The sequence below is a fragment of the Sminthopsis crassicaudata genome, chromosome 2 (genome assembly GCF_048593235.1).
Source record: "Sminthopsis crassicaudata isolate SCR6 chromosome 2, ASM4859323v1, whole genome shotgun sequence".
Classification (NCBI taxonomy): domain Eukaryota; kingdom Metazoa; phylum Chordata; class Mammalia; order Dasyuromorphia; family Dasyuridae; genus Sminthopsis; species Sminthopsis crassicaudata.
Window position 1 is genome coordinate 485,055,782 of NC_133618.1, and position 25,074 is coordinate 485,080,855.

The 25,074-nt window shown below is 41.8% G+C and overlaps 1 protein-coding gene across 10 annotated transcripts in view; it reads left to right on the forward strand.

The window, feature by feature from the left end:
- The window catches only part of ADCY7 (adenylate cyclase 7), a 102,652-nt gene that overhangs the window by 34,610 nt on the left and 42,968 nt on the right, over positions 1–25,074 (forward strand). For 6 of the 10 annotated variants that reach the window (XM_074293358.1, XM_074293357.1, XM_074293350.1 and 3 more), the window contains 3 exons: positions 16,191–16,688; positions 20,433–20,636; positions 22,670–22,834. In XM_074293358.1, coding sequence (XP_074149459.1) covers positions 16,518–16,688; positions 20,433–20,636; positions 22,670–22,834 — 540 coding nt within the window. In that variant the 5' untranslated portion in view covers positions 16,191–16,517. Of the gene's footprint in view, positions 1–1,577; positions 1,598–11,428; positions 11,478–16,190; positions 16,689–20,432; positions 20,637–22,669; positions 22,835–25,074 lie in introns of those variants that run through there. The other 4 variants (XM_074293356.1, XM_074293352.1, XM_074293355.1 and 1 more) reach the window with 4 other exon arrangements.

The window sequence follows — 25,074 nt, forward strand, 5'->3', positions numbered from 1 at the left end:
CTGGAATCAGAGAGCTTGTGCCTAGGGTTAGGTGGGAATATCATAGCCATAGTACACCACAATATTATATGATAAGTACTATTAGAAAGATGCAATGTGTATTATGAGAAGATACATGGAGAGAAGGGCTTCATGGAGTATAGTGAGAGATGTGGGTTTTATATCGTGAGTAATGATTCCTATCAGGTTAAAATGGATAGAGAGGATGTTCTAGGCCATAGAGGGAGATTGGGCATGGTGAAGGGAAGTCAAATGGGAGGTGGTGAAATCTTGCCTTCTTTTCAAGGTTCACTCAGCTGTAGTTACACCTTCCATATGGAGCCTTCCCAGTCCACAGAGAAGTTGTCTTCCTTTAAACTTACTTCTTGGGCCACACTTTGGACAGTCAGCCTATGTCAAAATCTCTTTTGGCCTATTGGCCAAGATTAAGTATAATTTTTCTATGTTTCATATCCTCTTCTCTTGTTATTTCAAAATTCAGAGTTAAAAGGGATTGTAGAGACTTATCTGGCTCAATAACTTTATTAAAAATTTAATTAAGATTTAAAATTTCAGTTGACATTTATTTTCTTTCATTTTCACTCATTCATTGGGAGAAAGCAAAGCAAATTTCTGCTTTAGATATATCCAGAAATATCTATCTTCTTTCTACATCTTGAATCCATCACCTCTCTGTCATTAGGTGGGCAGCCCGCTTTCTCAGCAATCCTTTGGAATCACTGGTCACTACACAGTTCAGAGTTGTGAAATCTTTTTAATTTGTTTGTGTTTAGAATGTTTTCCTAAATTATTACCCTGCTTCTGCTCGCTTCTCTCTGCAACAGTTCAGAATCACTTCATTATGCAGAGGAGAGAACTAAGACTCAGAGGAAAGGAAGGGATTATTTCAAGGTCACACTGCTATGCTAGGGGCTGATCTGGGACAAGAATCCTTGTCTCTTTACCCACCATGGGACACTTTTTCAATTACCTAAGTGTGGGATTTGCTCCAAGAAAGGAAAAGTAACAGTCTTCAAGTATTGTTTGAACTGCTGCTCTTTGTAAGGTCAGGTTCAGTGGAGAAACCAGAGTAAAACTGAGCTTCCAGTCTAGCTAAGAGCTAATCATAATAGCTAACATTTATGCACCTACTATGTGTCAGATATCATGCTAACTGTAAGGATCTCATTTGATCCTTATAACATTCCTTCTACCCTGAAATCTCCCCCCCTCCACTGCCTTCACCCCATATTTCTAGCATCATAGATTTAGAGCTGACAGGGATCCAGCTCTAAATTATGTTGTATGTATAATATTATAATTAATATAATATATGTGTATATTAGTTTTATAGTCCAACCCTCCTCATTTAAGAGAGGAGGAAATTGAACCTCCAAAAGACTCAGGTGCTATTATTATTACTATTTTTACTTTTACTATTAATAGTAATCACTATTATTACTATTATTATTCATGAGGAAACTGAGGCAAAGAGATGTATTATTTTTGGGTCACAAAGTGCATGAGGCTGAATTTCAATTCAGGTCTTTCTGACTCTAGGTGCAGTTCTCTCTAAGTCTCTATGTGCTGTCTCGATGGGACCCAGCTGGTGGAAAAGGTACAAGGAAGAAATGCTAGAATTGCCATCCTCCCTGCTTTCAAATGGTCCTAATTAGTAGAAGTCTGAGTAGATATGGTTTGTCCTTGAAATACTTGAGTTTCCCCAAGATTGGGAAGCACCATCACTCAGATGTTGCCACTTATGATAAATGTAAATGTCTTTTTCCATTGCCCCCCTCTACTCCCTCTCCCACCACCCCATGGAAATTCAGAGCTTTCAAAAGCTGTTCTGCTGTTTTAGCACTTCTGTTTCCTCTTGTGGTCAGCAAAATTGAGGAGGCTCATGGAGTGGAGTCTGCAGGGTAGAGGTCATAGCCCCATCTGGGAAGCACTAACCATTCCATCTCCCAGCCTGAGGACTTTTATTTTGCAGATGGGGAATCTGAGGCCCAGAGAGAAGTAATTTATTTTAAGGCAGCTTTCAAAGAGAAAGGTTCCTCCCAATTACCAGGTTCAGTTTTCTCAAAAGACCATGATTGAGGAATTTTCTTCTCCCCCTGAAGTCCCTCCATTATCTTCACCCAGTATTTCTAGCATCACATAGATGGCAGGGATCCAGCTCTAAATTATATAATATAATTAGAATTTATTAATTATTAATATAATAATATATTTATTTTAGTTATATAGTTCAACCCCCCCCCATTTAAGAGAGGAGGAAAATGAACCCCCACAAAGATTCAGGTCACCGAGGTGGTAAGTGGTTGAGGAGGCGTTCTAAGCCAGGTCCTCAGGCTCCAGCCCACTGTTCTTTCTCCTGAACCACTTGAAGCCAGCAATGAAATACTCGATTTTCCACCCCTGGGGAAGGAAGCATTTCTACTTCCTTCTTCATCTCAAGTTTGAAGAAAGCAGAAGTTTGAAAGAGAACTGAGGAGAAGAAAAAACAAATGAAGTGGGCTGGACGTGCTCACTTCTTTGGGGCAGCTGGTCTTCCTGTTTCACAAGCCTGGGTGGGGAGATCCTCATCTCTTGCCTACATGGATCCTGAGGGAGGCAGAGTGACCTTTGGTTCTGACCCAGAACCTCTCTGGGCTCCTCCAGCTCTCCCAGTCTGGCTCCTGCTTCTTTGCTCTCCCTTCCATTGGATCCCTTCCCTAGTGTCCCCAAGCTCTTGTTCTCTGGACCACTCATTTGGGTGCTGACCCCTATGCTGCTTCTTATCTTCACACAGCATCATTGTCTCAGAGCTTAGAAGGAAGCCCGGGCGATCCAGCCTGCCCCTTCACCAGACCCGACAAGAGGCGCCCTTCCCCTGTGTCTGGACGCTTCTAGGTGATTTCCCTTTTTCCCTCCATAAACCCAGCCTCAATCTGCTTCCCCCATTCTTCCCAGTTTTGGCCCCCAGGGCCACACAGTAGCTTTAGTCTCCCGGCAGGGGGAGCAGCGCAGGCTTTCGCTTTTTCTCCAGAGAAAATGTCTAGGGAAAGTGTCCTTTTATCTCCACTCCTACAGTTGGGCTGATCCTCAGTGAGGGGCACATTCCTCTGGCCTTGGGAAGCTGACTGAAGCTGTGTGGGTTAGACTAGAGGGAACAATCCCTCTTCTCCCTCAGCGGCTCTGGCACCTTCATTCTAATTTGAAGGGACTGGGGTAAAGTGCCAAGCTGGTCTTTGGGAGCTGTGAACCATGTGCCAGCCTCTGGTACCTCTGAGACCCCTGCCTCGGTGACCTTTCACAGGCTGACATCCTAAGGTAGAGGGAAGGAAACATTTCAGAGAGTCCATCCTTGAGTGAGAGAGCCTAGATAGTGGAGATGATACAACCAAAAAATTAAAAAGGAAGCCTGAGGGAAAGCTCACCTCTGCAGGTGAGACCCATTCTCAATCTTCCTGGCCAACGCACTGAGTCTGAGCTTGGGGTAATTTACATCTGTGAAATTGGATACATGGGTACATGGCCAGAAATGGTGGCCAAAATCTGAAGTCACTGGCTTTCTTGGAATTGGGCCTGGATGATCATGGTTGAACTCAGTGTCTCTCTTGTACTTTAGAAAGGCTATTGTCTCTTGCTGGCTCTAGTTAGAAGGAACTAGGGTATGGTACCAGGGAATTGTATGAAGGCTCAACTTTTGGAGCTGTGAACCAGAAAACCTGGGTTTGAATCCTGACTTTGCTGTGTCCTACTATCCCAATTTTGGGCAGACCATTTCCTCTGATTTGTAAAATGAGGGGCCATAATAGATGACCTCTGAAGTAATCCTGTAATCCCTTTTTGGAACTAGGAGCCAGGTGCCAATTAGGGCAAAACACTTTCTTTCAAATCTCCTTCTCCCTCTTCTCTCTCCCCGCCCAATTTTATGACTTAGTAGTGCTCTTGTTTGGGCCCAAATCCTTCCACTATATTATCCCCTTGTCCTCCCTCTCTGAGGCTCTGCAGCTGTGATTCTCTGCACCATTCACTTTGGTTCTGAACCACATCTTGCCTTGTATTGGGTTCATAATATCAGCATTTTAGAGTTTGGGAATTATCCTAGAGATCTTCCTTTTGAGGGTGATTCCCCTAATCCTCATACCTATTCATCCCTACTACAGTGGGATTTTTTTTCCCCATGCTCCCTGGCCCAGGCCTAGAGGTGAAGGAATGGGAGAAGGAGAAGGGAAGGCAAAGATTTGAAAATAGTATTCCATAGGAAATGGGAACTGAAAGGAGCTACGGGTAAGCTGTTCCTTTTCAGTGTCTGCCACAAACCAGCCCCCTAATTTATCTTTAACTTCTATCACTGACTAATGTTATTTTGGGGAAATCACTTCCTTTCTCAGTTTCCTTCTTTGTAAAATGAGACTTAACTCTGTTGTCTCTATGATCCCTTCCAGGTCTAATAGTTTATGCTCCTACTGTGATAGGTTAAGCCTTTAAAAACAAGTAGCCTTATTAATGTGAGACACAGCATAATATAGTGGCTGGAGGGCTGACCTTGGAATCTGAAAGCCTCTAATATATATTGGCTATAACACATATTTGGGCAAATCACTCTTTGAAGTCTGTCAAGCAGTAAAGTTGCCGATCTCCAGTAGTGGAGGGAGCTTCTACACCAGGAGTTTTTTGTACAGATTGAACCAGAGGTCTGGAGGTCTCTGATTTCCCTCTTTTTCCAGCATAGATAACTTGTGTTGTTTCTAAGCCCTTTCCTATTCATTGTCTCTTTGGTCCCAGAGATCCAGCCTGGACTGTGGATAATAAAGCAGGAAATTGAAAGCTAGCTGCCATTTTTTTCAGGCCATCCTGACTGAAGTGGGACCCTTTCCCGGTTGGGAGACTGTGTATCCTAGTGACCAGAACTTTGTTTTTTATCATACATAGGACCCCACTTCCTTTTTCTCTTACTAAAAAGATGAACTTTGAGGTATATTATGACCATGGAAAAGCTTGCTGAGGTTTTGAATGAGAAAACCTAATTTTTCCTTCCGAAATAAGCTCTAAAAGAGCCAGTTTGGGTTCGCCAGGCTTGCGTACCTGTGTTGCCATGGTTTCCTTCTCCATCTAAACAGGGCTCAGAACCCAGGAAAAAGCATTCCCAGTTGGCTTCTTTGTTGAGAAAGCTGCTTTTTGGTGGAGGGAGTAGCCAGGTTGAATTTGAATCAGCTCAGCAAATTCTTGAGAGCTTTTGGTGTGCCCAGCCCAGGGCTAGGCATTGTCCCCAGGACTCAGACCTACTCCTTGCCCTTAAAGGGATTATAATTTTTTGGGGAAGACAAGATGAATACATAAGGGAACTCTTAGAGAACAATACAGGACAGGATATGATTCAGACTACGTGTTGGAGGAGATCACAGATGGAGAGTTGGAAACCATCTAGTCTAACCTGCTCATTTCACAGATGAGGAAACTTAGATCTGGAGAGATCATGCAATCATATTTGTCCATGGCTGCACAGGTAATAGGGAAGAGTAGTATGCATTTGGAGGACCTCCGGCTCCAAGTCTAGATCACACAGGAAAAGCCCATATTTGGCTAGAGGGATCAGAGAAGCCCAGGGAGGCATTCACCTTTGACCTGGGCTCCAATCAATTCTGAACTTGCATCGATTAAGAAGAGAGTTCTCAGATTTTTCTTGAAACTTCTGGGTTTAATTAAAATTCTACCCATGTTTTAAGGCTTAGTTTAAATGTGATTTCCTTGCAGCCTTCTCTGACCTGATCCCTGCACTTGGATTCTCCATTCCTCCCTGATTTAACTTTCATAGACTGTGCACTGAGATCATTCATTTATTTATTTATTTATTTTTTCTTCTTTTTTTTTTATTTATAAATTTTTTGACAGTATATATATGCATGAGTAATTTTTTTAATAACATTATCCCTTGTATTCATTTTTCCAAATTATCCCCTCCCTCCCCCCGATGACAGGTAATCCCATACATTTTACATGTGTTACAATATAACCTAGATACAATACATGTGTGTAAATACCATTTTCTTGTTGCACATTAACTATTAGATTCTGAAGGTGTAAGTAACCTGGGTAGATAGACAGTAGTGCTAACAGTTTACATTCACTTCCCAGTGTTCCTTCTCTGGGTGTAGTTGTTTCTGTCCATCATGGATCAACTGGAAGTGAGTTGGATCTTCTTTATGTTGAAGATATCCACTTCCATCAGAATACATCCTCATACAGTATTGTTGTTGAAGTGTATAATGATCTCCTAGTTCTGCTCGTTTCACTTAGTATCAGTTGATTTAAGTCTCTCCAAGCCTCTCTGTATTCCTCCTGTTGGTCATTTCTTACAGAGCAATAATATTCCATAATCTTCATATACCATAATTTACCCAACCATTCTCCAACTGATGGGCATCCATTCATCTTCCAGTTTCTAGCTACAACAAAAAGAGCTGCCACAAACATTTTGGCACATACAGGTCTCTTTCCGCTCTTTAGTATTTCTTTGGGATATAAGCCCAATAGCAGCAATGCTGGGTCAAAGGGTATGCACAGTTTGATAACTTTTTGGGCATAGTTCCAAATTGCTCTCCAGAATGGCTGGATTCTTTCACAACTCCACCAACAATGTATCAGTGTCCCAGTTTTCCCACATCCCCTCCAACATTCATCATTATTTGTTCCTGTCATCTTAGCCAATCTGTCAGGTGTGTCGTGGTATGAGATCATATATTTAGAGCCAGAAGACAGAGACTATTAGTTCTGCCCTTTTATTTTACAGATAAGGAAACTGAGGCTCAGGAATAAATAACTTCCTCAGGATGACTGGGAGTGTCAGAGGAGGGATTTGAACTCAGGTTCTCTAACTTCAAAGTCCTTATTTCTCTGCCCTCTTTTGTTCTTTAATCTGTAGCTCAGCTAGGAGGTATATGGATGAGGGACTGTGGTGTGAGGGCTGCTCCTTCACCTCCGAGGTCCACCTAGCTCGCCCAGTTCTCACCTGGGGCTCCAAGAAGCGGCAGCAGGTGCAGTGGCCAGTCTGGGCAGGCTGAGGGAGGTGAACAGGCCAGGATCCGAAGTGAGCGAAGCAGGAGTGGCCTTCCCAGGTGGAAGGGTGGATGGGGGCAGTTTGCCAGGACGGTAGCTGAAGCCATCTCTGGTCGGGCACCGTGCCCTCTGGGCCATCTTCAGTCCTGGCATTGCCCAGCTTCAGTGACTGTCAAAGAGGCTGCTGACTTTGTGCAACTGCTTCACCTAAATCCACTTGGAGAAGACATGGCTCACTTAGAATATCGTTGGTCTTCTTAAAAGGAGAAGAGTATTGTGGCTCTCTGTGCTCTCATCTCGTTCCCACAGTGAGCTCCCACGATGGCACGGGTGGCTTTGGTGCATCTCTGCACTCTACTTGTGAAAACGCTGGTTAGGTGAAGAGAATGAAAAAGCCATTCTGCCTTGCTCTCAGGCTCCTGATCACATCCTTAATCTCTTCTTTCCCCGATTTTGGGCTGCAGCCTCCATCCTCTAGAGACAGAGACTTGAGGGTTTGATTTTGTTCCCCATCCACTGATAGCCAGGTTTTGGGAGGGAGGAGAATAAATGGAATTTGTTGGTTAAAAAAACTCCAGTGAGAGAATTACATTTGAAAAGCCTTTAAAATGTTTGTTTAAAAAAGTTCTCTAATGTATGTGCCTATTAAAATTAAAAAAAAATTATTGAACTCTTACTAATATTAGGTGAAAGGGACAAAAACCCAAAACATTCCTGCCCTCAGGAAGCTTACCATTATGTTCTCGTTGTTCAGTAGTATCTGACTCTTTGTGACTTTGTGGACCAGAGCAATACCACTATTGTCCGTGGGCTTTCTTGGCAAAAATACTGGATTGTTTTGTTGTTTCCTAATCCAATGGGTTAAGGTAAATGGAGGCTAAATGAATGACCCAGGAGCACAAAAGTAAATGTTTGAAGCCTAATTTGAACTCGGGTTCCCCAGACTCTGGGGAAGCTGGGTGCACGGTGACTAGAACACCACCTTTGGAATAAGGAAGACTCATCTTCATGAGTTCAAATCTGACTTCAGATACTAGCAGTGTATTCCTGGCAGATCACTTAACCCTGTTTGCCTCAGTTCTGCACCTGGAATGGGCTGGAGGAAGAAATAGCCAACCACTTCAGTATCTTTGCCAAGAACCACTCCTCCCTTCAAAAAATGGGGTTCTTGAAGAGTCAGACTGAAAATGAAAGAACAGCAAAATTTCCAGACTCTAGACCCAGCGACCTAACCATTGTGCCACCTAGATGATTCTATAATTCTAACGGATGTTATATAGGAGTGTGCTGGCAAATAGTTACTAATGGCTCTCTAGAGACAAACTATATCCCAAACACACTGTTATGCTGCATTTATATGTTCTCCACCACTTTATTAAGACTTGACAATTAACAGAACAGTAAATCAAGTCCTGATTTGTGGTGCTGCTCTTTTCCAAGGTGTGAATGTTCATCCTAAAACTGTAACAATGAGCTCTCTAATTGGTGTAGCACACACCTAACCCTGAAAGGTTTGTTTTAAGGGCTATGTTTTTATAAATGCATGAAGTGAAATGTGATTAAAATGGTTTATATCAAATGATTGGATATCACTCAGTATCTTTCCCCAGCTGGACTCAATCCAGTAAACATTTATTGAGGACTTACTATGTGACAGGCATTATGTGTTAAGCACGGAGGATACAATTAATGAAAAGAAAGATGGCTCTCACCCTCAAGAAATTAATGGAGGCAGGATGCAAAAGGAGGCAGGAAAGGTTGGGGGAGATGTGAAAGAGAGAGAGAGGGAGAGGGAGAAAAAGGAGGGAGGAAAGGAGAGGGGGAAGGAGAGAGAGAGGGACAGGGACAGAGATAAGGAGAGGGAAGAAGGGAAAAAGTGACAAGGAAAGAGGAGAGAGAGAGAGAGGAGTTTGGTACTCCACCCTGTAGCCTTCTAATCAGAATGGAGAGGAGACCCAGTCTTCAGCTATCAGTAGTATGATGAGATTAGAGGTGATGAGCTTTAACCTGGGAAAAGCATTTTCTTCCATGGGGTTGAAACCTGGCAACATATGCTGCGTGGAGATGACAGCCAGCCCACAGTGAGCCAGGTTTACTTTCTAGAGAGATCCTACTGATTCCTTACCAATTGGCTTCTGACAGGTGATTATATTTTGCTTTCCTGAGTTCCTTGCCCTGCTGAGAGAATGTTCTGTGGGACCGACATCTTGACATTTGTCTGGAGATTGCCTTATAAACCTACTTGAAACTTTCCCCCCCTACATCCCTGTTCCCTGGTTGTTTCTTCTCGCCACCTGTATCTTTTGGTTTTCTCTGGTCCAGAACCCTCCCTACAAAGTTCTGTGATGATGGGTGATGGTGACATTTGCAAACCTGGTGAGACTGTCACTTTGGGGGCTCCCTGGTGACCTACCTGGGATAGGACCCTCTAACCCTACTGAGTAATTGAAATTGTTCTATACTTAGTAGGTGGGAGCTGCTGCAAAAATCTTGTAGGGTATTGTTAGAGTGGATTAGGTTTTCTGCTTTGCAACAAGTTAGCTGCACAACTTAGTTGTGGCTTTCAGGCCAAAGGATTGCTGCCTTATACAGGGCCCCGGAGCTTCTTAGGCAAAGGGCAGTTTGATTGAGAATCCAGAAGTGGTTAGTACAAATCCAGCTGTCTCAGATCTTTTCAGAACATGGCTTTGGCCATCTGGAGAAACAGGAGGGGATGGTTTCCATAAAGACCAACTATGATTATGGAGCATAAGGGAAAGAATGTATCATTCATATTTATTGGAGATTTGGCTTTGAATTCCCTGCCCATCACTTACAAGGTGTGATTAAGGTACGTCACTTCATTTAGGCTGAATTTCTTCCCTTGTAAACTGGGCAGGATACAATCCAGAGATGATGGGAGACTTATATGAGATAATGAATGTCAATGCTTTCATAAATCTTAAAGCTGTGTGAATGCTAGCTCGTGTTCCCACACAGGCAAATTAGAGTTTCTGAGCTGAGGTTGCAATCTACTTGTATATATAGTATACTCTGAGAGAAAGAAGGCTGGTAGAAAGGATGCTAAAGACTGCACGTCAAAAAATCCAGATGCTAGTGTTGGTTCCGACACTACCTATGGGACTCTGAATAAATCATATTCTTTCCCTCAGAAAATGAGAGGGAATAGTATAAATGGTCTCTAAGCTCTCTTCCAACTTTGACAGTTTGTGAATCTGTGACCACTTAATCTTTGTGCCTCAGTTTCTCCATCTAGTCCTTGTACTGTTTGCCTCATAGAACAGTTGTAAGTCTCCATTGAGGTCACAGATGTGAAAACTCCCTGAAAAGTTAAAAGTGTTGTACAAATGAACCCCACGGGCACTATGCCTTTGAGGGATGCTGACCAACTAGAAAGTGGAGCCAGCATGGTCAGGTTTCATCTGTGGGTATGGTTAGTATGGAGAAAGGAAGATCTTGGGATTGGTGGGAAGTAGACCTGGTGATTGTCCTTAAAGACCAGAGGTGCAATTGTGTGCAAGAAAGAATCGAACTGGTTCTGTGTGATTGTGAAGGACAGCACTAAGAACAATGGGTGGTGTGTATGTGGGATAGGGGAGAATACAATTAAACCAGAACTTTCTAGCTACCAGAATTCTATCTAGACTTTCTCCTTTGATAGTGAGCTCCTGGTCATTGGAAGGCTAGATGATATCAGGAGAATTCTTTCATGGGGTGGGAAGCTGGTCCAGATAATCTGTAAAGTTCCTTCTAGCTCTAGTGGTCTTAAGAAGTATTTTCATGATCATTTCTGGACAGCGACACTATTGTTAGCCAGGTATGTTCAGAGAGTAGTTAAATGCCCCTTCTCAGCAATAAAAATGTTTTCCACTTTCTAATCTGACTTAGCTGCCAGCTCAGGGTTAGGGGTGTGGTGGGGATTATTCCTGGGAGAAGAGCCAAGGGCAACCATGGAGATGGTAATTGAGGAGTGAAGAAGCTATGCTCATGTTATCAAACTTTCTTAAGTCTTACATTGCTTCCACCCCACTCTAGGCCGTACCATAGACTGGGAAGAGGGAAAAGAAGGTGGCTTTCTCTCCTGGCCTTTCCCAGCTTTCATTCTGAGAGTGCTTGTCATTTGGGAGAACCCTGTCACTCATCTCTCAATGCAGTTTTTCTCCTCTTACCCTGGTTGCTATGGAAGCCCTTTTCATGAATGCTGAAGGATGAGTGTTTGACCAGGGGCTGAACTGCCAGTTTCAGCAGCACTTGCAAACACTTTGATTATTGTGCCTTTGAATCTGTGTTTTCCTTTTCCCCCCTATTTGGAATTTTATTTGGGGAGGGGGAGGGTAAATCAGGAAAAAAGAAAAGGAGGAAGAAAGGGCAGTTGATTTAAAAAAAAATTTTTTTTCTTTAGAGTATTGATGGAAGAAGGTCAAGAGAGGAAAGGGAAAAACAATTTTGAGGTAGGACTTGCATATATGACTTGGTTTAATTGATTAATTTTCTGGACCTCAGTTTCTTCTTCTGTAAGATCAGAGGATCTCAAAGGTTCCTTCCAACTCCAATTTTGTGATCCTGAGCTCTGGAAGGTGACATATTGTGGCAGTGGAATCTCTGATGCCCAATCTTAGTTCTGAGTGAGCATAGAGCTGAGGCTAAGAACAATCTTTTCAGTGACATCTGACATTATTGAGATTCTTAGCTGGTTAGTCCAGGTCATCAGGCTTTGCTGGGTTAGATTTTGAGCAGATGCTTATAGAGAATTTCTTTTTCTTTTTTTTTTTTTCAAATTAATTTTTTTCACTCAGAAGTTATGAGGATCTGAAACAGGGTGAGAAAAAAGGGGCAGATGAAAAAATATTCCGGAGATAGAAAACAACAAGATTTGGGAGATAATTGTATATATAAGGTGAAGGGATTGCATCTGTTCACTCTGTCCCTTCCAACTTGGAAAGTCCTTATTCTTTTTCCTTATTAGAAATCAAATTTCCTAAAGTTGTATTGTTTTCTTTTAATTATTTGGGCTTATTTGATTAATTGGTTTAATGCACAAAAATATGGCTCTCTGTATAAAGTGAGTTGAAGATGACATTGAACATTTGAATCTGGGTGATGAGAGAGATGATGGCACCCTTGACAGAAGTGGGAAAGTTCATAAGAGGCATGGGTTTGAGGGGGGTAGGAAAGGAAATTAGTCTAGTCTCTTTAGTATAAGGGCAGGAGCTATGAAGATGGTGAGCCAGGTAGTCCTTGAGAGCAGGCAGTGCTTCTTATATGTTTGTGTCTCCTAGGCTTGAGCCCAACTATGTGCTCAGGAAAGAGAACCTAAATTGAATAGAAGTTGACTTCTTGATTTAAATTCATCTCTGGGGCTTCTTAGTTATAGGACTATAAGTGTCTAAGTTACTCTAAAAATTAAATCTTAGAATGACTTACAGTATTATAATAATGGAACTGATTAAAAAGGTGTTGTACTTGAGAATTCCCCAAAGTAAATCAATTAGTTAAATCAATAATAACCCACTGAACTATTCTCTGTCCATTTTATCTCTGTGCTAGAGTAAGTGAAAATGGGGTTAGAGGACCCAAGCTCAAATGTAGCCTTTTCCAGTGACTGCCTCTAGGACCACTGGCAAAATCAATTATTATTTTTTTGCTGAGGCAATTGGGGTTAAGTGACTTGCCCAGGGTCACACAGCCAGGAAGTGTTAAGTGTCTGAGAGCAGATTTACTTTCAATATTATTGATTTCTCCTTTTAATTTTTGTATTTCAAGTTTAGTTTTTGGTTGGGGGTTTATAATTTGGTCTTTTTCTAGCCTTTTAAGTTGCAAGCCCAATTCGTTAATCTTCTCTTTCTCTATTTTCTTCAAATAAGCCTCTAAAGATATAAAATTTCCTCTTATTACTGCTTTAGCTGCATCCCACAGATTTTGGTATGATGTCTCATCATTGTCATTATCTTGGGTGAAATTATTAATTGTTTCTATAATTTGCTCTTTCACCCAGTCATTCTTTAAGATGAGATTATTCAGTTTCCAATTACTTTTTGGTCTATTTACCCCTAACTTTTTACTGAATGTAGCTTTTATTGCATTGTGGTGTGAGAAGAAGGCATTTATTATTTCTGCCTTCCTACATTTAATTTTGAGATCTTTATGTCCTAATATATGGTCAATTTTTGTATAGGATCCATGAACTGCTGAGAAGAAAGTATATTCCTTTCTATTGCCATTCAGTTTTCTCCAAAAGTCTATCATACCTAGTTTTTCTAATGTTCTATTTACTTTTTAAATTTCTTTCTTGTTTGTTTTGTGGTTTGATTTGTCTAAATCTGAGAGTGCAAGGTTGAGATCTCCCACTATTATAGTTTTACTGTCTATTTCTTCTTGCAACTTTCTTAACTTTTCCTTTAGAAAGTTAGATGCTATACCACTTGGTGTATATATGTTTAGTATTGATATGGCTTCATTATTTATGCTACCTTTCAGCAGGATATATTTTCCTTCCTTATCTTTTTTAACGAGATCTACTTCTGCTTTTGCTTGATCTGAGATAAGGATAGCTACCCCTGCTTTTTTGGCTTTACCTGAAGCATAATAGATTCTGCTCCAACCTTTTACTTTTACTCTATATGTATCTCCCTGCTTTAAGTGTGTTTCCTGTAAACAACATATTGTAGGGTTCTGATTTTTGATCCAGTCTGCTATCCGTCTCCGTTTGATGGGAGCGTTCATCCCATTCACATTTACAGTTAAAATTACTAATTCTGTATTTCCTGCCATCGTATTATCCCCAGATTATGCTTTTTCCCTTGACCCCCCTGAACCCCTTCCCCAATATTTAATTTATAGACCCCCCTTGTGACGCGCAGCCCTCCCCCCCTTTTTTTTTTAGTATCCCTCTCCCCACGTCCCTTCCCTTATTCTCCTTTTCCTTTTCCCTTTTCCTCTCCCCCCTTTTAATGAGGTGAGAGAGAATTCTCTGAAAAACAAATATGATAATTATTTACTCTTTGAGCCTCTTCTGATGAGAGTAAGATTTACATAATGATTAGCGTGTACCTTCTCCGCCATCTTGGCTCCGCCCCTCTGAGACCAGATTTGAATCCAGATTCTCCTGACTTCAGAGCTGGTGCTCTATCCACTGCGCCACCTAGCTGCCCTACCACTGGCAAAATCATTCACTTTCTAGGGCTTTAGATTTCTCATCAGGGTAGTGAAAGGATTGAATTAGGAAGCATCTGAAGTTCCCTCCAGGTCTTGATCTATGATAGTATGTGGTACGTAAAGACTATGGCTCTTGCCTTCAAGGAACTCACAGTTGAATTGGAGAGAAAAAGATCTAGATTCTGGCCTAGATGTGCTAGAATAATAATGAAAAACAAAAATACAAAAAACAAAACAAAAACAAAACAATTGAAGGAGTTGAAGAGATTAGGACAGCAAGGGACCATATGAGCCAACACTACTCTCTTCTGCTCATCTTCCTCTCTATTGCCATCATCGTCTCAGTCATCCTCATTGTGGGAATTGAGTGAAGTACACTATCTTCATCTTGTGACTCAGTTCTAGAGCTAGCATGATTCCTTTTCTGTGCAGTTATAGGCCTAGTCCAATTTCTGTCTTGGGAGAAAACTTTACTCAATCTTAAAAATTGAGGGAAAACCTTATTGCATGTTTGATCCCAACACTGCGTGACTGGGGAGCTGACACATCTTTATCTGCAGCTCAGAGATACTTAGCTGAGGTCGGAGGTTATCTTGACCAAAAACCCAGTGAGATCCAAAGATTGATGGAAGGAATTTTCTCACAATTGTATATCTCAAGCAACACATGTGTCTTATCTGAAATCTGGCCTCATACTAATTGGTCAGTTACTCTTTCCATGTTCCTTTGATTATTCAGAGACATTTGGGAGAGGGGGTAGTGGGACACCTTCTTTCCTGATTTCAGGGGATTGCGCCTGTTCATTCTGTTCCTCCCAACTTGGAAAGAGCCTAATCTTTCATCCCATTAGAGATCAGATTCTCTAAGATGGTATTGGTTTTTTAAAAATTAATTTGGCTTATTTGATTAACTGTTTTAATATATAAAAGTCTGTCTCTCTGTATTCAGTGAAGTCTAGCCTAAATTGAGGAGGTCTGGTCACGGGTTGTTGAACAATTAACATTCATTGCTTAATAAGTCTATAAGCTTGGAAGATCAAATCTTTGTTTCCTGAAGCACTTCATCTTTCACCTGCCACATAGATATAAAACTTAGATGCAGAATTGTATGTAATTAGATATTGAACTGTGTGTATGGACTGAGAGGGCCGAGGAAGTTTAGGAAAGAATTCTAATTCAGTGTGGATGAGATTGGTCAGAGAAGTCTTCAGTGGAAGAACCTTTAAGATGAGTGGGTTTAAGAGAGCCAAGAAGTGATGTTTTGTCTATGAGTTCAGATGCCACAGCCAGACCTAGGGTGTGATTACCATAAACACTTTTGCTAAGTTTCTAGAAAGCCAGATGTGACCATGGAAAGGAGAGAACATTATCTCTTGGTGTGGTCAGAAGAACAGTGTCCTAGGAGTTAGAAACCTGTGTTTTAGTCCAGCCTCTGTCACTGAATTTTTTTTTCTTCACTGCATTTTCCTTATTTTTGTCCAAGGAAGTTGAACTTCATAGCTAAGATCCTCTACCTAGAGGTATCAAACTCATAACTAGCTGGGAATTAGATTAAAATGAATTGTTTAACAAGATAAATAAAAAATATAATACAACATAAATAACGTAGATTTGTGGTTTTTCTTTTTTCTTTTTTTTTTTTCCCTGAGGCTGGGGTTAAGTGACTTGTCCAGGGTCACACAGCTAGGAAGTGTTAAATGTTTGAGGCCAGATTTGAACTCCGGTCCTCCTTAATTCAGGGCTGGTGCTCTATCCACTGCGCCACCTAGCTGCCCCAGTTTTTCTAAATCAATATGTGAAGTGGAGAGTTTCAAATTGAGTTTCATTGTAGTCTTTATCACTGAATATACCTACATATATTCCATGGTTTGTGGATATCTAAGAATTGTGACTTCACTTCTGTAGATGTCCAAACCTTGTGTCTGACTTCAGAATTAAGGTCTGTGAGAAGATTCAGCCTCCTCCCTCTCCCAGCCTAATTAAACTCTTTTTTGTCTTCTGTTTTTGCAGTTGTTAACATCTATCAAGTGACATCTGCAGCTTCAGTTGGAACAACAGGAGCCTGCCGGAGAGATGGTTAGAAGTACCTGAGACCAATTAAAGATGCTCCTCCAGCCTGTAGCGGGGAGTGAGGTCTGTGCTGGCTCCTCAGCCCTTCCCTCCAAGCTCAGTTAAGCACCATACTTCTTTTCCTCAGCCTTCTTGTCCTTGGTCCCTAGGAACTGCTGCAGGTTGTGGCTCAAGTTGAGACTGATGTGCCTGGGGCAGCAGGGCTCCTTTTTTCTTCCTAGAACCCCTTTTGAACAGTGGATGAAGTAGACACCTTGTTGAGAAAGGATGCCCACCAAGGGGAAATACTTCCTCAATGAGGATGAGGAGTGGAAGAGCAAAGATTCCCGCTATGAGCAGTTCCACCACATGAGCCAACACTACCCTCTCCTGCTCATCTTCCTCTCTATTGCCATCATCTTCTCAGTCATCCTTATCGTTCTTGCCTTCCTCCATGGGGTGAGTGGATTGGTTGGGCTGGTCGGAAAATGACTAGTCCAGTAATTGGGAGTCCTCTGTTCTAGTTCTGGATCCACCAGCAAACTAGCTCTGTGACTGTGGTCACGTTCTGTCTCTTAGTTTCCCTTTCCTCCCCTGTGAAATGAGGAAAGGAAGGGGAAAGAAGGGAACAAGCATTTATTAAACTCCAATTATGTACTCCAGGAGGTAGATGCAATTACTATCTTCATTTTACTGTTGAATTAATTGATGCAGACAAAGATTAAGTGATTGGTCCAGGATTACACAATGTCTGAAGCTGAATTTGAACTGTGGTTTTCCCTTATTCTGGGCCCAGTACTTGCTGCGTCTACTGTGGTAACTTACGTAGGGGACATAGGGTCTACATCCGAGTTCAGACCCTAGTACTGCTATCATACCCATGTCATGCTGAGTAAATCATTTAATTCCACTGACCTCAGTTTCCTCACCTATCACATGGTGAGAGGATTTTACTGGATGATCTCTAAGGTTTCTTCCATCTCTAAATCTCTCATCCCAGGATAAGGATTCCTGCCTTGGCAATTTCACAGAATTTTTATTTGGACCAAATGAATTAATAGATGGGGTAATTTTGAAAATGCAGAGGTATGATCTAATGAGATAGAGGTGATGGGAGGTCCTGGTTCAGTGGGAGCAGCCTCCTTTCCTCTCCTTGGTCTGCATTCTACTGTGTTTGCTCTTCTGTCTGTTAAGGAATAAGCAGCAGCCTGGGAATCAGGACCTTCGGTTTTGGTCTTCATTCTGACGCTGCCTTGCTTTTTGATTTTTAAGTAATTCACTTCATAATGGGAAGAACTTTATATGCAGAGGAGAGGAGTTGGGTGAGCTGGGTTCAGATCCCAGTCCTGCTGCTTCCTACTTTCTTGGGCAAATAACTTTAAGCTCTTCAGTTTCCATTTATATAAAACTGGAGGGGGGATCAGCTAGCTAATCTCTAAGTTCCTTTTATTCTAAATCCTACATTATGAATTATAAATGCATGAATTTATGAATAATAAATGTTATGAATTTCCATCTCCCTTACCCCCACCATCCATTATTTGCTTTTTCTCATCCTTAGAGGGAAGTGAGGTTGGCTGGCATTTTTTAACATATCTTGTTCAGCACGTAGCATTCTGATTGGGACTGCGGGTAAAGAGTCAATTTCAGTCAGTAAAAACAGCAGTGATAAATAATAAGGCTTCAAGGACTGTAATTTCATGGATGTATACGCTTCTAACAGTGGAGCAGACTTCAACCCATATATCCATGTCTTCTTGTACAGTGCATTAATAATAATAAAAACAACTCATATAAAGCAGTTATCTCAGTTCTTCACAATGATCCCTATGACTTCAGTAGTTCAATTAAGAATATCCCCATTTTGTGGACAAGGGATCTGAGACTTTGAGGAATTAGTTGAATGACTTGTTAGAGGCCATATATATATATTTAATTTTTTAAAAATTAATTTTATAATTATAATATTTTTTGACAGTACATATGCATAGGTAATTTTTTACAATATTATCCCTTGTACTCCCTTCTGTTCTGAATTTTCCCCTCCTTCCCTCCTCCCCCTCCCCTAGATGGCGGGCATTCCCATACATATTAAATATGTTATAGAATATCCTAGGTACAATATATATGTGCAGAACCGAATTTTGTTGTTGTTGTTGTTGTTGTTGCTGCTGCTGCAAAGGAAGAATTGGATTCGGAAGGTAAAAATAACCTGGGGAGAAAAACAAAAAATGCTAACAGTTTACACTCAATTCCCAGTGTTCCTTCTCTGGGTGTAGTTGTTTCTGTCCATCATTGATCAACTGGAAGTGAGTTGGATCTTCTTAATGTTGAAGATTTCCACTTCCATCAGAATACATCCTCATACAGTATTTTTGTTGAAGTGTATAGTGATCTCCTGGTTCTGCTCATTTCACTCAGCATCAGTTGATGTAAGTCTCTCCAAGCCTCTCTGTATTCATCCTGCTGGTCATTTCTTACAGAAAAATAATATTCCATAATCTTCATATACCATAATTTACCCAACCATTCTCCAATTGATGGACATCTATTCATCTTCCAGTTTCTAGCTACAACAAAAAGAGCTGCCACAAACATTTTGGCACATACAGGTCCCTTTCCCTTCTTTAGTATTTCCTTGGGATATAAGCCTAGTAGTTGCACTGCTGGGTCAAAGGGTATGCACAGTTTGATAACTTTTTGGGCATAATTCCAAATTGCTCTCCAGAATGGTTGGATTCTTTCACAACTCCACCAACAATGTATCAGTGTCCCAGTTTTCCCACATCCCCTCAACATTCATCATTATTTGTTCCTGTCATCTTAGCCAATCTGATAGGTGTGTAGTGGTATCCCAGAATTGTCTTAATTTGAATTTCTTTGATCAATAGTGATTTGGAACACTCTTTCAAATGAGTGGAAATAGTTTTAATTTCATCAGAGGCCATATATTTTAGTAAGGGACAGATCTGGAAGGGTTCACTGGGAGATGCCCTACAAAGAGATAACAGTGTCTTAGAAGAAAGACCCTCAGCAAAAGGGAGTTTTTATAGTGGTTATTATAGGAGGAAGTATAAATCTTGCCTGGGTAGCCTGAGTTCTAGTGCTTATTGGTTCCCTTGTAGTCACTATTTGAGAGAAGATGTGGATCAGGACAGTTTTGTAAGGGACCTCCAAGCTGAAAATTGCTCCTTTCATTTGGTACAAATCGATCACAAGACTGGAAGTAGGTCCCTTCCCCACCTCTGAGGCAGAGGCTGAGTGCCCTCAGGAAGGAGTCTCCCAGAGAGTTGTTGGCTGCCACGCTCTTATCTGGGTCAGTTCTGGAAATCACATCTGCCTCCACTCTAGAGAGGCTTTGGACCTTGTCAGAGAAAAGTCCCTGATGTTAATAAGACATGAGACTCTTAGAAGGAATTTAGAAGAGCAGTCCACAAAGTGTTTTCTTCACACTGTGAGATTGGTAGTACAGAGATTTCTTTTATCAATAAAGTTTTCAATTTCTTTATTTGTTAAATGGGAGTAATAATAAACTACTACTTCACAGGGTAGTTGCAAGTAATGATTTGTAAATCTAAAAATGGTAAAGCAGTTGGAGAGGCTATGAAAGGGAAGTAACTTTTCTATCATCACTGAGACAGTGAATAACTCTGCCAGAATTTAAATCTTGCACTCTTCACTGCACTGTCTTTCCAAGCTGAGTAAAGGCAATAAAATGGGGTAGGGAATGAAGAAGCTTTCTTCTATATGAGTTAGGCCATTACATCCCACTAACCTTAGTTAATGTTTTGAGGACCAAGGTCTTTAGACCATTTGACCAAAAGTATTCTTATTTACCCCTAAAAGAAATGTGTATTGTACTTATATCTGTAGACACTAGAAATAAGATTGGAAACTGAGGCTGAGAAATGAAGTATCATCTTCATTTTTCTTCTTGAATGTATAGAAACATGGTCCATCCTCCTGAAGCAGTTGATTATTTCATAGTGTAGAACTCCCTTTCCCCTAACAACTCACCCCTTCCCACACACATCAGGAGGAATTTAGCTTATAAAGAAGTTGAAGATCATCAGTTGTATTAATGGGCTGGGCTCATAGAGAAAGTCTTCATGGAGGAGGTGGAGTTAGAGAGAAGACAGTAATAAGACATGAATCCTTACAGTAATTTTTGCTTACAGTAATTTTTGTTTGTCTGGCTCCCAGAACCGCCTTGCACACCAACCCTTCCTGGTGACGGCATTCATGACGCTTATTCTGTTTGCAATCATTTATGCGCTGGTATACATTGAGTGCCTCTTTCAGAAATGGCTCAAATTCTTTGCTGTGATCATCTGGATTTGCTTCTTGACCCTGGGTTTCGTCTTAATCTTCGACTCAAGAGATGAGAAAACCTATGTGTGGGAGCAGGTAACTATGGGACCAAGACCTCTGGATCCCACTGCCAGATGGAGAGAGACAGTAGATGACTTGGACCCAATGTTAGACTGGGGAAAAGGACATTTGAGTTCTGTGCCTGGCTCTGTCACTAATTTCCTGAAGACCTTGTGTAAGCTAGTTTATTTCTGTGTACCTCTCCCTCTGTAAAATGAAGGGGTTAGACCAGATTATCTCTGAGATATCCCTTATAACTCAGACATTCTGTAATTATGGGACTTAGCTAACATGCCATATTGATTTATTCCTTAAGAAAAAAGTGACTAGGGGGTCTATATTAAAAAAAAAAAACCCCAACAACTATCCCTTCCCAATTATACACACTGAGAGAAGGAAGCTGTAAGGAGAATCTGCAGATTGTTAGGTAGTTTGTGTGTGTTTATGGTATTCAAAGTTGGGAGGGATTAATTTACTTTCTCATTTAATTTGGCTCAGGCTAATATTATTTTAAAATGAGAGCCCTCCTTATGGCACTGATTTCAGGAAGGTTCTTAGCCTGGGTTTGGATTTGAGAGGGTAACTACAAAGGTTTCACTTGGCTGCTGAGTCTAAAAGATAACTTGACAGCAAAGCCTCTTGAAATATGGGTCGAGATCCCATATGGGGTCTTATAACTAAGTGTGAAATTATGATTTATCAGTACATTTTTGATTTATATACTTATATACCTGGGGTCCCATAAAAATTTCTCAGGTGAAAAAGGGTCACAAGTGTAAAATGTTTTAAGAAGCTCCTCTTTAGTAATCATTTATTCTATCTCCTTCATTTTACAAATGAGGCTGAAATCAAATGGTTTGTCCATGGTTGCACAAGTAATAGGTGGCAAAACAGGATTCAACCCCACGACCTTGTAAGCCAAATTCTATGTTTTCACTACCCCATGCAAACCATACCCCAGAGGGTGTGGCTCTTGCCTTGTGCCCTGTCATTGGGCCAGGTGAACAAGCCCTAGCCCAGCTTCCTTCTGAGTGTTAATAATTATCCTTTCCCAGGGGAACTCATTGTCATGGAGGAGACTATTTTAACTAGTTTCAGTTATCATAGAAGGTGTTAGTATGTCAACTGTTCTGTCTCCCAGCTCATGAGTTTATTAGGGGTTTAAAACTTCACTATGGGTGAAACTTGGCAGGCCCAAATTTTGGCCTCCAGCTATATTTCAATGTGTAGGAAATGATGAATAAACTTGGCTTTCCCTTGAATATGACAAAAAAAAAAAACCCTCAACAAATTTTAGATTTTTCTTTTTGGCTCTGTGTGCTGTTCTTGGTCACAGCTCATTTGATAAGGGAAGTGTGTCACAATGAAGATATCTTGGGGTCTAAGCAACTATATTTGGAGGCTGATTGGGAAGCTGGATGGTTTTTACTGGTCTGCTCCAGAGCATTACAGAGCATCCCTAAATCAGCTGACTCTGTGCTCTGTGCTCAGCTGACAGACAAAACTTGGGTAATGTCTCAAATTCACTTAATAACTTTATCCTCTTGTGCCCAAGAGCTTCCCTCCCTCACCCAAGCTTTTTCCTAGAATGATGAGTGAAGATCCAAATGGTCTTGCTTTCAGGTCTAGAGGCTTGTTATTTTTCATTTCTTCTTGCCCACTCTCTGCAGTGATGGCAATGGGCAATTCCATAACAACGAGGAGGAAAATGCCCGCTTGTTATTGACCTCAAAAGTGGCTTGGTGGAAAAAAGCTGGACGACTGGGATTTAAATCCTGATTCTGATTCTTAGTACTTGTGTGACTTTCAACAAAACAGTTAAACTCTGTAGGTTCTAATGTCAGTCTCTGTAAAAAGCAGGGATCAGTCTAGATGTTCTCTGGGTGTCCCTTCCAATCTAAGTTCCATAACAGACATGAAGGATAATTGATCCCTAGACATAATAATCATGATTAATTCCAACACCCAGTTAGTTGCCTGTGGCCTTACTTGGCCTAGGAACCCCACTCCCTACTCCCCCTTTCCAAAGTTCTGAGGATGCTGGAGTTCACTAGGTTTTCCTCCTCCAGGTACCTTTCTTTCTCTTCATCATCTTCACTGTATATACCATGCTGCCTTTTGAGATGAAGGAGGCCATAGTGGTGAATGTCCTGTCTACCCTGTCTCATCTGCTCGTGCTAGGTGTCCGGGCTGAGGTGTTCACAGCAGCGCTCCGCTCACAGGTAGTGCTCCAGGTAAGAAGCAGCTAAAATACAAACTCAGGTATTAAGTGCTTAGAGTGAGCAGGGCTCTCTGCTAAGTGCTAGGGGAGATACAAGCGTGAAGAGCTCTGGTTCTTGACTCTAAGAAACCCAACAAGTGCTTGATGGCACAGCAGGCTTCAGTGACCCAGGACTTTGGGAAGCCGATCCAAAGAAACTACTAAATGGAGGGAGTGGTGAAGTTGGCCAAGGCTTGTTCTTATGTCATTTCCACTTATTGCTTGGAGCAGTAGTGATCTGATTAGAATCTCTGGATAGTATATGGAGGAGTGGTCTCTAGAACATTTATTAAGCATTTATTGTGTTCCAGGAACTGTGCTAAGGGCTGGGAATGCAAAAAGAAACACTTTCAAGGAATTACATCCTAATGGGGGACAGATCACACAGGGAAGAGTTAGAAGGCAAGGATGAGAGGTATGGAGGAGGGTGCCCCTGCTGGAGTGAGGCAGTCAGTGTGGAGGTGGAGCAGATGGAGAGTGAGCTGGATGTTAAGGGAATGACATGGCAGGGGCTTCTTATTGTATGGCAGTTTCCAGCAGGGACTTGACAGTAACTGAGCTGAACTTAGAATGGACTCGTTTTCATGGACGATAGTCAGCCAGTGCGGATGGGGAGCCTCTAGGCAGGACATCTGTCTGGGGTCTTTAGGAGAGAGAATTCAGCCCTGCTTCTCGCTCTGGTCAAAATTCATCAACATGATTTGTGCTTGCTTATCTTTGGGGTCTGAAGGGGCATGGAAGTACATTGGACGGGAAGGTAGGGTTTACGTATAGGGACTGAGACATTGTTCTCCCATTACGTATCCTGGGAGGGTCCTCGGAGTGGCTAAGACCACCAAGAAGGGGCAAGGGGATTGTGAAGAAATCAGGCACTGCTTCTGACTCAGCTTGGCAGACCCCGGGGTTTGAGCCGCAGACTTCCTTCCAGCTTTGAGCACGTGTGCCATTCGTCAGCCACACACCTAGCCCTTCCTCAGCCCTGGTCAGGTTGGGGGAAGTGGTGGCGGTAGGGCAGCCATTGGCACAGGATGGCCGGCCAGCCTTGTCTGTTTTCTGGATGTGTGTTGTGTGTCAGGAGAGGAAGAAACTCTGTGGTTGGGGGAAGTTCTGATTTGGCAAGATTGCAGGGAGAGGCAGTCCCCTTTTCAGAAGATCTTCCCCCCAATTCTGCTGGTGTGAGGATAGAATAAAGGGGGTGCTCATGGTCTCTGTCCCCTGGTTATGTGCAGCATCAGGCTATATTCAGACAAAACTTTGCATTATTATAGCTGATATTCTTATTTTCAAAGGACATTCTTAATGGCTATCTTATTGTATCTTCACGATGAGGTGAGTAAGGTAAATGGCATTGAGTATCATTCATTATAACACATCGATACCATGCCTGCTGTTTGTGCTAAGTCTTGTGTTAAGGCTAGACTCATGGAGATGAAACCCCACGGAGAAGTGACTTTCCCCATGGTCACTAGTAAGCAGAGCTAGAATGGGGACCCCAGTCCCTGCCCCCTCACTCCTGTTTCCATGGCTCTGTGTGCCTCTGGCTCCTTTGTGAGTATGTAAGTGTGTGTGTGTGTGTGTGTGTGTGTGTGTGTGTGTGTGTGTGTGTGTGCGCGCGCGTGTGTGTGTGTGTGTGTGTATACACTGTTTTATCCCATACTGTCATACCCACCACTAGCTGTGGTGGCCATAAGCCATAGATAGAAGATGATTGTCCCTGCTTCCTAAACCTTTTTAAAAAAATCCCTTGGATAAAGCAGATAATTGTATCTTACAACTGAGACATTTTTCCCAAGCTAATTTTTAGTCATTTATGGGATAAAGGAAACCCAAGACCAAGAGAAATGTTTTTCCTTCCTGGAGCCAGCTTTGCCCGGGGAGGTGGGATGCGGGTGGGCCAGTCCCCACCGATACCAGCAGTCATGCACAGGGCCAAGGCCTTGTGTGATGGCCCTTCTTCCACCTTCAGTATGCTCCAAACATTCCATGCCTTTGGGCTTCCATTGCACGCTGTGACCTCTGCAGAAAAGATTACTTCTTCCTTGTCCCTGATGCGGGTTCCGTACTTCTTTTCTTGACCAAAACTTAGACATTTTGGTTTATTTTTTATTTTATTTTATTTTTTTAGAGAAATTAAATTGGAGGGTTGCAGTGGAAAGAATAGCAGACTAAGAGATGAGAAGCTGGGTTTCTAGTCTTGATTCTACCAGTAATTAT